General features: G+C 41.5%; 2 protein-coding genes across 3 annotated transcripts; one reads left to right on the top strand and one right to left on the bottom strand.

The window, feature by feature from the left end:
- Window positions 1-6: 6 nt before the first annotated feature.
- LOC104964263 (leucine-rich repeat-containing protein 24-like) lies at window positions 7-5266 on the bottom strand. Of its 2 annotated transcripts, none has more exons than XM_010793007.1 (5): window positions 4868-5266; window positions 2053-2243; window positions 1600-1686; window positions 1012-1203; window positions 7-889 (listed from the first exon to the last, which is right to left on the bottom strand). In XM_010793007.1, exons 2-5 carry the CDS (start codon window positions 2218-2220, stop codon window positions 575-577), a joined length of 762 nt encoding a protein of 253 aa, XP_010791309.1. In that variant the 5' UTR covers window positions 2221-2243; window positions 4868-5266; the 3' UTR covers window positions 7-574. The 2 variants fall into 2 exon arrangements, with proteins under 2 accessions (XP_010791309.1, XP_010791310.1); XM_010793008.1 differs by having other exon boundaries at window positions 2053-2237.
- A 574-nt stretch (window positions 5267-5840) lies between these two features.
- dohh (deoxyhypusine hydroxylase/monooxygenase) lies at window positions 5841-9391 on the top strand (the record flags this gene model as incomplete). The annotated part of the gene is made up of 5 exons (XM_010793009.1): window positions 5841-5928; window positions 6464-6586; window positions 7214-7381; window positions 8742-8818; window positions 9136-9391. Coding segments are annotated over exons 2-5 (607 nt in total), but the record flags the coding sequence as incomplete, so codon positions are not given.
- Between the last annotated feature and the right edge of the window lie 3848 nt (window positions 9392-13239).

The raw sequence follows: 13239 nt of genomic DNA, 5'->3' as shown, positions 1-13239 counted from the left end.
GGGGGTGGGAGACATATCAGAGAACTGAAAGACGATGAGTTCATGTTCAGTGAACAAGCGTGTGTATGTATTTGATCTTCGGAAAACTGCACTGACATAGAGAAATGCATTGACTGCAAGGAGCTGTTTCCACATAGAGCCTTTTTCATGAGCACCAGCGTGTTTTTGCATTTGTTTTCAATGAGGAGAGATTGCATGCCATCGTATGCAGTTGCCTCGAGAAAAAGCACTTCACCCAGCGTCCTTCTTTCTGAGTGTTCTGCTGTTCTGGTGCTCAGAGCAACTCAACTTTTACATTTTCAGAGAAACACAGCAAGGTTTTGGCCCTGTCTTAAGAACACTAACAAGCATAAGAAGACCTAAAAGCCCACTTATTTGAGCATATCTCTCAAGCGGAGTCTGAATGTCGCTGCCAGTGAGTGTTGAACTTTCATCTCCGTATGTGGATTGCCCTCCTTGCTCTACGGCCTGGCAGATTGAGCGGTAAAGTGTAAGAGCAAACATCTTCCGGTTGGGGTTCAATCAAAAACAATGTCAACCCAATAAGCCCAATATACAGTATATAGCTCAGCCTTTAGTCTTTTATATATATATATATATATAAAAGACTAAAGGCTGAGCTAGTCTGTTGAACAAAAGCAATAAAATGCTGTCCAGATATTGTTGTCAAAGAAACATAAAGAAAAACATGAATTTGCTGTTCCTGTGTGTGGTGCTCACCTGTGATGCGCAGCACCTGCAGGCTGACCAGAGGTCTGAGGGTGGCGGGGCCGATGGTGTGGAGGTTATTCCTGCTCAGGTCCAGCAGAGCCAGAGAGCTGAGCCCGACCAGAGCCTGCTCCGCTAACATCTCGATGCTGTTGTGCTGCAGGTGGAGCTCCTGCAGGCGCTGCGGAGACATGGAGGAACTCTACGTATCAGCTGAGCCTCATAGTGTCATGAGCCGAGACGGGCATCTTGCATAGCTTTAAATTAAGTTCAAGTCATAACAACATAACACACATGCCTTACCTGTAAACCACGGAAGGTGTAGTCCAGCAGGCGTGTGATGTCATTTCCTGCCAGGTAAAGAATGCGCAGATGTTCGAGTCCCTGGAACATGTCAGCTGTCACCAGGTGGACCCGGTTCCCGTTCAGAGCCAGCTCCAACAGCTGACCCTGGTTCTGGAAAGAGCCAGGCTCCACTGCTGAGATGCTGTTGTTCTGGAGGAAGAGGAACCAGACCATAATGTTTGATGCTGCTGGGTAAAATAAAACGTGTGCCTTTTCTCCTTTGCTTCTTCTGTTCCTGCCTGGACACGGATCTACTTGTTATCCCAATTGGTTAGAATAACCCCAATCACCCACAGTAAAACACTGACTGGAACTTTATTAGTTTGTTTTTTCCATCTCAGCTCCACGGAGTGTAACCCAGTGTTAGTGACAAATGAAAACAGACGCTCTGAGGCTTTCACAAATGCCTGATTGAAAAATGGAAAATGCTTTTCATTACCTTTCAATTACTATACATCAAAGTGTGTGTGTGTGTGTGTGTGTGTGTGTGCGTGTGTGTGTGTGTGTGTGTGTGTGTGTGTGTGTGTGTGTGTGTGTGTGTGTTACCTGCAGGTACAGGTAGTGCAGGTGTTTCAACAGAGTCAGGTCCTGACGACGGATCTGACCAATCACATTGTCCTGCAGGAAGATGGTCTGGAAGAGGAAGAGAGACGGAGAGTTAGGGTTTATCCTAAAACCTAATTTTGCTTCCTCATTTCCTTCATAATAATCAATGGCTTCTGAATATGTATCTTTATGTTTAGAGCTTGGTTTTGTTCAGATGTACTTTGTATTGAATGTTGTAATTCAGAAGAAGACAAATGTGAGCAGAAGATGTATTAGACTTATTCATTGTATTCATATATCTACTTTACTGAACTGTTTGACATTCCGTTTCGATTTCTGGGAAAGTGATCAAGGAGAGAGAAGTTGAGAATGTTCCAAATAATTAAGACTTGATGGTGAACTGTGTGTGGATGTAACGCAGCAGTAGCGTCCTCCCTGAGTGGGTGCAGCTACCTGTGTGGAGGGGGGGACGTGTTTGGGGATGTCCCTCAGGCTGGTGGAGCCACACTCCACTGTGAGGCTGTAGCAGCGGCAGCTCACAGGACAGGAAGGAGACGCTCCACCCAGAGTGTGGAGGGAGAGGAGCAGCACGCAGAGAGGAAGCAGAGGGAACACCGCCATCACTTACTTGATGTCAGCTGATACTAGACAAGAAATACAGATATGGTTGAGCTCATTTAGAAATTCACTTAAAATAAAAGCTGATTTTGGATTTAGGGGATACAAAAAGGCAAGTTGTTGTTTTGTTTTGTTGACTGTATGTTAATGAGTTTGTTTTGCAGAGTACATGTATAGACGAACTAAGTCAATAAAGAAAAAGTAAAGAAAAGAGAAACCTGAATGTTAGTTTATTTTGATGTCAAATATTCGTCCCATCACAATCAACCTACAATTTGTATACACATACAATACAGGTGTATGCACAACATGTCAACGTTCTTTATCTAGCATGTATCCATGCTAATATTATGGATAATGGACAGTATAGATGTATTATTATAACTCAACAGTATCAGTGGGCTACAGAGACCCAGTGCTATCCTTCTACAGCCTGCTCAAATGACCGAGCTGTCACCCTTGATGAAAACCTCTCGTGGTAAGTGTTTCTGCTTTGTGTTGCACATTGTAGCTTTTAGAAAAAGGCTGTTTGTCTCGTTTCATACAGAGGCATCCAGCTTTCCTGCACAGTCCCTTTTCAGAAGTATGGAAGGGCATCTGTGTGCAATTATCTCGAGGATATTACAGAATGAAAAATACATATGTCACAATATGCTAATGATAATGGGCTCAGTAATATTAAAAAAAGTGATGAGATCTAGCAGGAATGAAAGAATTGGAAGCAACCTTTTAAAAGCACACACCTAGGTTCAAACAGACTTGAATGGACTTCTAGCCACTGAACCTGGATCAGCTCATGTCAGGTATACAACACAGCAGCATGGAGTCCATATTGTGAAAAGCTACCTTATATTTCCTATCCTTTTCCCTCAAAGGGGGTTTGAATAAATACGTTCAGAGGTCTATTATATAGGGTTTCAGTAAAAACAAGAAGACACACAAACCTGCAGGAAGTGTGTGTCTAACCTGTCTGATCATCTGACTGGGCTCTGGTTTCAGACAGAGGGTGAAAAGAGGTGCTGCGGCACAGGCAGTATGAGAAAAATAAAGAGCTTTTTGAACATTAAAGCATGGAAACATGTCCATACAATTATGAAACCTGACAATAAGCAGAATAGGGCCCCTTCAATGTGTTATCTTGCCTGTACAAAAAGACTCTGGAAACCCTCAATAATACAAATCCAGATGTGTTTGTGCCAGAGTAACGCTGCTGTGTGATTTGAGAAAACACTTGACTGACTGAAAGAATGAATCCTATCAAGTGAAGTGTGTGGTAACAGCAGCTCTACAGGGATTAAACACTCGTTGTGACACGGCTGCAGATTAAAGCTCTTTTGGATATGCGTCTCTGTCTGTGAATGACTGTTGCCATAGGAACCATGAGGCAAGAGGCATTGACGATGGATACAAGCATCCATCATCAAGGCCTTCCTCTGTTCTAATGGAGAAACATGTCTCTATCAAATCAGGTTTTAGGGATACTATTCAGTTGAGTTCCCTTACTTCTAATATCTGACTTCAACTGACGTGCAGCTGTCAATCATAACAGGATATACACATATAACAGGATGCTAGTTCAAAACATCCCTTACAAAAAAGCCATCCAGGAAATAAATAAATGAAAATAAAAAAGAAATATATATTTGATGTTATACTAAGCCACTAGAAATATAAAACGTGTATATCTTTAATACAAAGGCAGCCTAATTATATGAAGAAGTTTGCATGAGAAAGTAAGAAAAGGAAATGTATGTATGTATTTATTCATTAGTTCTTCATTCATACTTTTCTTATTGTATCATCAATTTACTTGCATGTTCAAGGAGCCCTGTTTAGCTCATTTTCAGGTTCATATTTGTATTGTGTGCCTCTACTGTGACATGTCTTTTCACCCTCTGTCTGAAACCAGAGCCCAGTCTGCTCCGATTGGTTAGCTCGCCGGCTCTGTTGTGATTGGTCAACCACGTAGAGAAGTCCCACCACAATCACGTACAATGTGTTGGAGCGCTAGTCAATAGAAGCGTGAGTGTTAAATAATGATGTCACTTTGTCGCAGAAGTAAGCAAATTAGTCTAATGGCAGCGTTTCAGGCAGGGGGGGAGTGTGTGGGTAAAAACTATAACACAAATGATATTTTGCCCCTGATGTATGGAAGTAGGATAACAAATGATAAGCACCTCTCAATACAATATAGTTCAGTACAACCCAACCATTCAAAAATAAGCTCATGATTTATTACATTTACACCTTCACCTTTCCAACAGAAATTAATATTCCAAACTCTGAAATGGTTTGGCAAGGCTGTATGAGAATGTGCACATACCCTATCAATTAGCAATTGAGTGTTAAATGTGGTTTCAATGTATTTGAATTTAAAATACAATGAAGCCATGATGAAACATATTGTTTATATTCTTGGCAATCTATTTTGAATAAATTGTATACAATATAGCCAGGCTCGGTGTTAAGCACAGCAGACAGTGAGTGACAGATGGACTGACAGCAGCCAACAATGGAGCCATGTGTCTCCTGCTCTGTGAGACACAATGTCCACTGTGCTGCAAGCCACATCACACAACAGCAGGAAAACAGATGTGATCCAGCCTGCAGCAGCCTCAGGAGCAGACGTGTTGTTGTTGTTGTTTCATACCTGCTTTATGGAGGATGGAGGACACTCCCACAGTGATGCCTGCCCGGTTGCACGACGCCTTCTAAATCTTCTAACCCAGGCTAAATATTCCCGATGAGCCCATCTATCTGTTGAAGAGGAGCCAGGCACCTGGAGGCAGAACAGCGGCTGAAGGATGTTTCCTCACTGTGACGAGCAGCGCGGGCCCGTCGCATCCTAAGAACAGAAGAACCGCTGGAGGAAGAAGGACAGCAGAACATCAAGGATGGGTGATGGGGGGGGCGTGAAAGAACCACAGGTCGGTGGGTAGGCAGGCCGCTGATCTGCACGCCGACAGTACCGCGCTGTGAGACGGATAAGGTGTCTCAGTTAAATCTCACATCCAGCTGTCTCCTCTCCCCCTCTCATCCGACCCGTGCACACCGGTACTCAGAGGACCACAGTCAAGCTAGAGTCCCGCCAGCAGCAGCAACACGAATAACACTTCCGCCACATATCTTTTCATAATAAAAGCGGTATTACCAAAACAAAGTATAATAAATGTATATCTGCACGAAATATCTATACAACATACAAACACAAGATGATACAAATAAATAAACAAATATATAATATATGTCATCCCAAAAATGCATGTTCCTCATAAATATGGCACCATTTGAAAGGTAAATAAACAGGCTTTCCAACGGTATAAGATGTATAACCAAGAAGCATTGTTACAACAAAGAAATAACAAATGATGCTTACATTAGTGGATTGTTTTCAATATGTCACTTTTTGGTTTAATTGTCGTCTACTCTAAAACATGACATTTTACATCTCATGCTGGCTGGAAAAATGACAACAAAATATTTTGATACAACTTTCCTCTATATATTTTTATTTTACTATTACTCTTAAAAATATGTGTTGTGTGTTTTATTTTAAGTAAAATTGGTGAGTTAAACATTTTTATTCTGAAAAACAATCTCCCGGATGTACATGCCTTTTTAGCGGAAGTTGCAGTAAGCGTGCGGCAGCAACAGGAGCGGTGTGTCTCAGGCGGGTGTAGCTGTTTCTAAGAACTACTCTTGACTGTGGAGGTAAGTTACGTTCCGCAATGCGGATATTATTTGTGAATTATTTGTTGTATAGCTACTTACTATACAATGTTTATGTGAAGTTTACCTAACTCATGAAGCTAACAGTTAGCTTCTGTCCGGTCAGCCTTTTATGACACAACTGATTTTGCCTGAAACGTGGCTGGCAGCCCATATGTTATGTCAGCCGGGGAGACACCAGCAGATACCTCCATACATTCTGTCTATATGGACAGTCCATATAGACAGTATATGGCAGACATACAGTAAGTGCAGCCAGACATAGGGACCTCTCCCATTGAGCAACAACCAATTGATTGGTATGTACAGTATTTTATTTGAGTGATATTTAAAGAATCGATGCACTAAGCGGCTTAGTTCTAAATGAACAGAGGTGGAAGAAGTACTCAGACGTTGTACTTAAGAGAGAATAGATATATTTTGTATGTTTATTTAATCAGCACATCACAATTATTACAATGAATAAGTGGCAAAAAGAAGAATAAGCGGCTAAATGAACTTCTTTCCTTTCCATCAGAAACCCTGTGTGGCAGTATGACCAGTGTGGAGACGGTGACCGCAGTAGGTCAGGTTTTGGTGGACCCAGCAGTGGGCCTGACCCGCCGCTTCAGAGCCTTATTCACCCTGAGGAACCTGGGAGGTACCACATGTCCACCAAACATACAAACACCCATGAACATGTTAAGTAGTCGAAGAGAAGAAATTGCATTAATAATTAAAAACTTTAGCACGAATAACAGCGAGACAAGTTCCCACAGATGCTTTTAGGTCAAACAGCCTTTGAAATTGCTGAGGGAAACATTATTACTTTGTTTCCCTGAGGGGAAGTCAGAGAGAACCGTGTGTTTCGCCCTGCCTAATGACTGGAACATTAGAGCAACATCATTATAGCCTTAGCACGCACACATCTACCCACCATTACCTTTCATAATTTTTTCAAATACACATAAAATACATGAGAGTATTATGAGATGCCAATACCTGCTCACACAAAAAATGATCACACTACTAAATGAATAGAAAATAAAATAGGATCTCTTCAACTTTTCAAATAAATAAAATGACCCAGGAACCCAAAACACACACATATCACACACATAATTTGTATTGTTCTATATAATCCTGCTCCCATGTATAGCTTGTGTCCCCTTTCATGTTATGTTGTGCCAACAGATAGGTTAATTAATGACTGTAAAACACTATCAAAAGTGTTTAGGATGGGCACTTCAAATTAGTAGCGTGTGTAACGTCTGGTCCTGTGTGTCAGGTGCTGAGGCTGTGCAGTGGATCAGTAAGGCCTTCAGTGATGAGTCAGCCCTGCTGAAGCACGAGCTGGCGTACTGCCTGGGACAGATGCAGGACACGAGCGCCATCCCCTCCCTCACTGCAGTACTCAAAGACACACAGCAGGATCCCATGGTCAGGCATGAAGCAGGTAAACACACACGGACACTACAATTACACACACAAATGTGCACTTTACTACAGTACTAAGCTCAGGGCTCGAGCTTAAGGACGTCCCGTTGTCCCGGGGCCGAAAAAAATAGTGTCGGGGAGGATAAAAAATTATTTTGGGACGAGATGAACAGCGATGAAAATGAAACTGACTGCACGTTCTGTGTAGCACACAGTTATTAAACCTCCTTGTCAACATAATCGCGTGTGCAGCGCCATTTATCTATTATATGGCTCTGAGTGTGTGTATTTCGCGGGTTGAGTGATGTACAATGACAATGGCATCCCGTGGAGGAATTCTGAAATGTTTTAGCGTTACATCACAAAAACGCACAGCAGAACCAGACCCTGGAGCCCTGGCCTCTTTATTTACTTACTCCTCTTCATCCCCTATGGGTAATAACAAGGCTGAGATGAGAACCCTCCATTGTATTTAGTCCTTAGCTATATGCTGCGCCTCTCCCCATGTAGGGGTGGGTACCGAGCCCCGGTATTAAACGGTCCCCGGGCCGGAATTATTAAAGACAGTGGTAATGTTAAGCTCCGACGTTATCTGACTTTTTATCGGCACTGGAGACATTTAAAAAATATGTCATATGTAGTATTGCTACATAAACATTATATGGCAGTTTTAGTTTCGCCAACTCCGTTTCTAATATGCAATAAGACTACAACATGCGTCTATGATGTATTTTCGAGAGTTCTAATCCAGACGAGATCTCTCTCTCCCGTATGTGTGCGAGGGGGAGGGGCAGTTTGTAGAGGTCTCCTGACTGTTACAGACTGTCATCCTGGTTAGTGGTTACTCTGGGTTCTGTCTTCAGGACAGAGTGTTGGATTTTTTTGTTAATTGGATGGGACTTGATTGGATTCAATAGAGTAATTTTTCTCGTTTGTGTGTTTGTTTAAATATATTTGGCCTTTGTTTATGTGATTGACTGATTTACTCAAATAAAAAGGTTGATGAATTATCATCTAATGATTTGTATGATGTTTTATTTATGTTAAAGCTCACTTTGAATGATTCTAGCTAATGATAATGTAGAAAAACTAATATTTTAAATGTCGGGACGGTCCACATTAATTTCGGGACGGCTTAGATTGTATTTCGGGACGGTTCCGGGAGGATGGTGAAAAAAGTTAGTCGAGAGCCCTGACTAAGCTGCGTCTTCAACCTAAAATAACTTCACGGAAACGAGACAAACAGCCTTTTCAGCAACAGAAAATGTTCAGATGATCACAGTATGAAGAAAATAATACACGTATTTGCTGTTAGTAATGGACATAATACAACTGCCTGAGCTGCTGCATTAGAACTCTGTGTGTCTGTCTGTCCCTAGGAGAGGCTCTGGGGGCGATTGGTGATCTTGTGGTTCTGGACTTACTGAAAGAGTATAGTCAGGATCCCGTGATAGAGGTAAGAGCAAAACGGGTATCCTGTTACTAGCAAGGCACTGCTATCAGGCGAATAAATACTAAAAACACTAGATGATTTCCCTAATTTTAGGGTCACAATTAAATATGCATTGGAAGACAAGAATCAAGGCTGTTTCATTGCTGGAGTTATTTAAATTATATGATATTTCATTTAATGTGAGCTAAACAAGGAATTCATTCACTCTAATCCTCCATTTCCCTGTGTGTTGCTTGAGTTTCTTGTCCCTGAAACAGTACAAAAATGTCAATCAAAGCTAATGTATGAAGGAATAAGAGTGAGTCTTATTGTAAATGTAGGTAGCAGAGACGTGTCAGCTGGCTGTGCGTCGTCTGGAATGGCTGCAGACCAGAGGAGAGAAGCAGCTGGACGATGGGAGCACAGATGAGAACCCTTACTGCTCTGTGGACCCCGCCCCCCCGGCAGAGAGGAAGAGTGTGTCAGAGCTGCGCATCGCCCTGTTGGATGAGACTCTGCCACTCTTTGAACGCTACCGTGCCATGTTCGCACTGCGTAACCTTGGCAACAAGGAGGCTGTGCTGGCACTGGGAGACGGTAGGAAACAATACTACCACTTCCTGTTTAATATACGCATCATAGTTTATAACATAGCTGTTTTAGTCATTTAATAATATGTAGTTTCTCTGCAGTGTTTGTCTCGCCTGACTGACTTTTTCTTTTTTTAACTCTTTTTATTTCCAGATTTGACAAAAATAGAATATAAACAGTACTGTAGCAATGAATAAGTACATCAGTAGCAAATACACTTTAGGACAAAGGTGAATACATTTGCATACAATATATCACAGTAACACACGTAGGGTGCATAACCCTCTAGTGAAGCTCGAAGGAAACAGAAAAAAGTAAATACAACTACAAAGAAACTATTAAAATAAAAACAGAACAATTTTAAAACACGGCTACAACCAAGTAGGATATCAGGCAATATTATGGTAGCATCACTGTTTTCCTTAACCAAAATATATTATAAAGTTATTAGGGATGCACCGAATATTCGGCCGCCGAAAATGGTTAAAAAGGCCCCTTTCGGCTTTCACCAATATCACCGAATGTCAGAGAACAGGGTTACGTTGGTAAGCTAACGTGTTGTTGTGATGACGTAATCAAAACGCGGCGACAAGCACGGCGCGCGACCATGCTCGCGGCTGGCTCACACCCAACATGTCTGCCGCTTGGAGATATTTCAAAATATCAGAGAAAGAGGCGCGGATTGCGATTTGTAAAACGTGTTCAGCTGACATTTCTCGAGGGGGTGTAACTGCAAAGACTTTCACCACTTCGGGATTACTCCTCACCACTTGAAATCAAAACACCCGGACAAATATGCGGAGTATGATCAATGTAACCCTGTTCTCTGACATTCAGTGATATCTTTTCGGTGCTAAAACCGAAAGCCGAAAGGGCCTTTTTAACCAATTTCGGCCGAATATTCGGTGCATCCCTATATTTTACAGACTGCTCTGCTTTCTGCACGGACCTCACAGCTGTTCTCTCTGTAAACACCGCGTCGCGATGAAAGCAGTTACTAAAATAATATCCAGGGTATGCATGCAGAGCTATCATTGGCTGAGATCAGTCCGGCCGTGCGTCACGCCTCCACCGTTCCCGGAAATGCATCCGCGGAAGAGCTGTGGAGGACCCATCAGTGTCTCCTCGGTTAGAGCTCCTCCAGAGAGCCTCCTCGATGCTCGGTCCTCGATGTGCGTTTAGAGAAATGAGATGTCCTTCAACATGGCGCGCTGAAATCCATTTCCGGGTCACTACCGGAGGACCGAGGAGTCGAGGAGGGGAAATTAGAGTATTGAGAAACCTCTATTGTCCCTTTTTTGCTCCGTAAAGCTCCGTGTTGTGATGTCTGTGTTTGCTTCCCCTGTCTCGTGTTCAGATCGCTTGGTGATGATATTTATACCCCTAGAATCTGTGGAATCTCAGCTTGCTAATCGATATCTTGTTTGTGCAGAGCCGATATGTAATAAGGGTATCTTAACCTAGAGTTCTGTGCTAAGTGTGTTAGCATTTTTTCGCTCATTCTTGTGAGACTTGTGTTTTGTTTCGGTAAAGATGGTTCGTATCGTCAGTTAGCTGAGTTTCTTCCCGTTAAGTTGGTATGACACATTAATAGGTTTTTAAATGTTAAGAAGCCCTGAGACACAGTTTCGTGAAGAAAAACGAAACCCACAGCCCCCACGAGCGGGGGCCTCAGGGTTGAACAGGTTAAGTGGTCAAGATGTTGCTAAAGGTAAAACGTGGAGAAACAAACAAATAGGTTAAACTGGATGAAGTCAGCTTCTCAGACTTCATACTTGCAGGTAAGTTCTGTCTGTGTTGTTCAAAGTCATTGAAGGGGTAGTAAAAGCCGTTGTGTTAATTGTTTATTGTTATGCTTCAGTGCAAAAGAAGTTTCTCATACCAGAAAATAAAGTGCTGATGAGCAAGGCATAGAGGTGGATGAGGATGTCTTTCCTGAACTTGCAACAGTCCAAGACATATGTTTTGTCATCTATACTGATTATGTTAAGGTGATATTTCTGGGTTTTGTTGCAGAAATGCTTTGAGAGATTTGTATTTTCTATCTGTATGAGACAGGTTGTTAGATATTCTGTACTAGCCAATAACAAACACCAATCACATAACAGTTGGCGTAGTTTTGGCACAATTCTGTTGTACGGTCCTGCTACTGAGTTTTTGGGATAATACTTGCATACAAATCTTAAAATGCCTTCAGGTTTGTAAAATATATAATATGTGGTAAATTCAACAGTGGATCCTTAGTGACACAAGTGAAGTTACACATTTCAGATGTTTGCCGCGCACCTGCGTACCAGTTATGTACTGCCCTGGTAATACGTACTTAATTCTCAGCAGCTTGCTGATAAAAGGGATCATTTCTGATATTTTCATTAAGAAAAACACATTTACATTATTTTTCATTACAAATAGGGAGGACTAGATGTGATGTCAGTTGGACTTTAAAGTTCATGGAATAGGGGTAAATGCATCACCAACACTGTGTTTGATCACAAACATAACTCTGATATTTGGCGACTTGGTACCAGAGGATGAATTACACTGGCACTTATTGCTCTTCTTGCTGAACATTATAAACATTGTGTTCTCATACTCTATCACCGAAGAGAGGACTGTGTATTTAAAGCACCTTATCATTGAACATCACCGACCTTTTAAAGAACTGTACCCTTCAAACGTGATTCCAAAACATAATTTCATGGTCCACTATCCGAGGTGCACTCGAACAATTGGGCCACTCATTCATATCTGGACTATGAGATTTGAAGCGAAACACACATTTTTCAAAGACTGTGTCAAGAACTTCAAGAATTTGACAGTATCCCTTGCGAAAAAACACCAGTTTGCATTAGCTTATCATTGGGTCTAAATCCAGTCAAAATGTGTGTACTTGAAACGCAAGAATAAGCAGAAGATATATCTGCCTAGCTCATCATTGATTCACAAGCCACTGTCAAACTCACAAGCTGGGTAAAGTGTTGTGGAGTTGAATGTTGAGTTGGCCTCTTTGTTTTTACAAGAACAGAGGAAAACATGCCAGTGTTCAGCAAAATCACCTGTATCATTCTTCACGATGGAAAAGTTATTTTTGTTTTGGTTGAGTATGAAACTTGTTTCCATGACCATTTTCATGCTTTCCAAATAAGTGAAAAAATCTCCAGGAAGATACTTGTCCTAGAAAGAGAAGGATTAAGACATTTCAAACCTTTTGATTCCCAAATGTCATATGGGTATGATTCACATTTTGATGTTGTGTCAGAGAGTTGTATTATTTAATTTGCCAACATTGATGGCTCATTGGAATGTTTCCTTTCTTATTTTGAACATGTACAGGACTGTCTCAGAAAATTAGAATATTGTGATAAAGTTCTTTATTTTCTGTAATGCAATTAAAAAAACAAAAATGTCATACATTCTGGATTCATTACAAATCAACTGAAATATTGCAAGCCTTTTATTATTTTAATATTGCTGATTATGGCATACAGCTTAAGAAAACTCAAATATCCTATCTCTAAATATTAGAATATCATGAAAAAGTATACTAGTAGGGTGTTCAACGAATCACTTGAATCGTCTAATTAACTCGAAACACCTGCAAGGGTTTCCTGAGCCTTGAAAAACACTCAGCTTGGTTCAGTAAACTAAATCACAAGTATGGGGAAGACTGCTGATCTGACTGCTGTCCAGAGGACCGTCATTGACACCCTCCATCAGGAGGGTAAGACACAAAAAGAAATTTCTCAAAGAGCAAGCTGTTCACAGAGTGCAGTTTCAAAGCACATCCACAAAAAGTCTGTTGGAAGGGGGAAATGTGGCAGGAAACGCTGCACAACCAAGAGAGATGACCGCAG

This window comes from Notothenia coriiceps, unplaced genomic scaffold (genome assembly GCF_000735185.1).
Source record: "Notothenia coriiceps isolate Sejong01 unplaced genomic scaffold, NC01 NC01_scaffold00036958, whole genome shotgun sequence".
In the NCBI taxonomy this organism is placed as follows: domain Eukaryota; kingdom Metazoa; phylum Chordata; class Actinopteri; order Perciformes; family Nototheniidae; genus Notothenia; species Notothenia coriiceps.
This window is presented reverse-complemented; position numbering and strand designations above follow the sequence as displayed.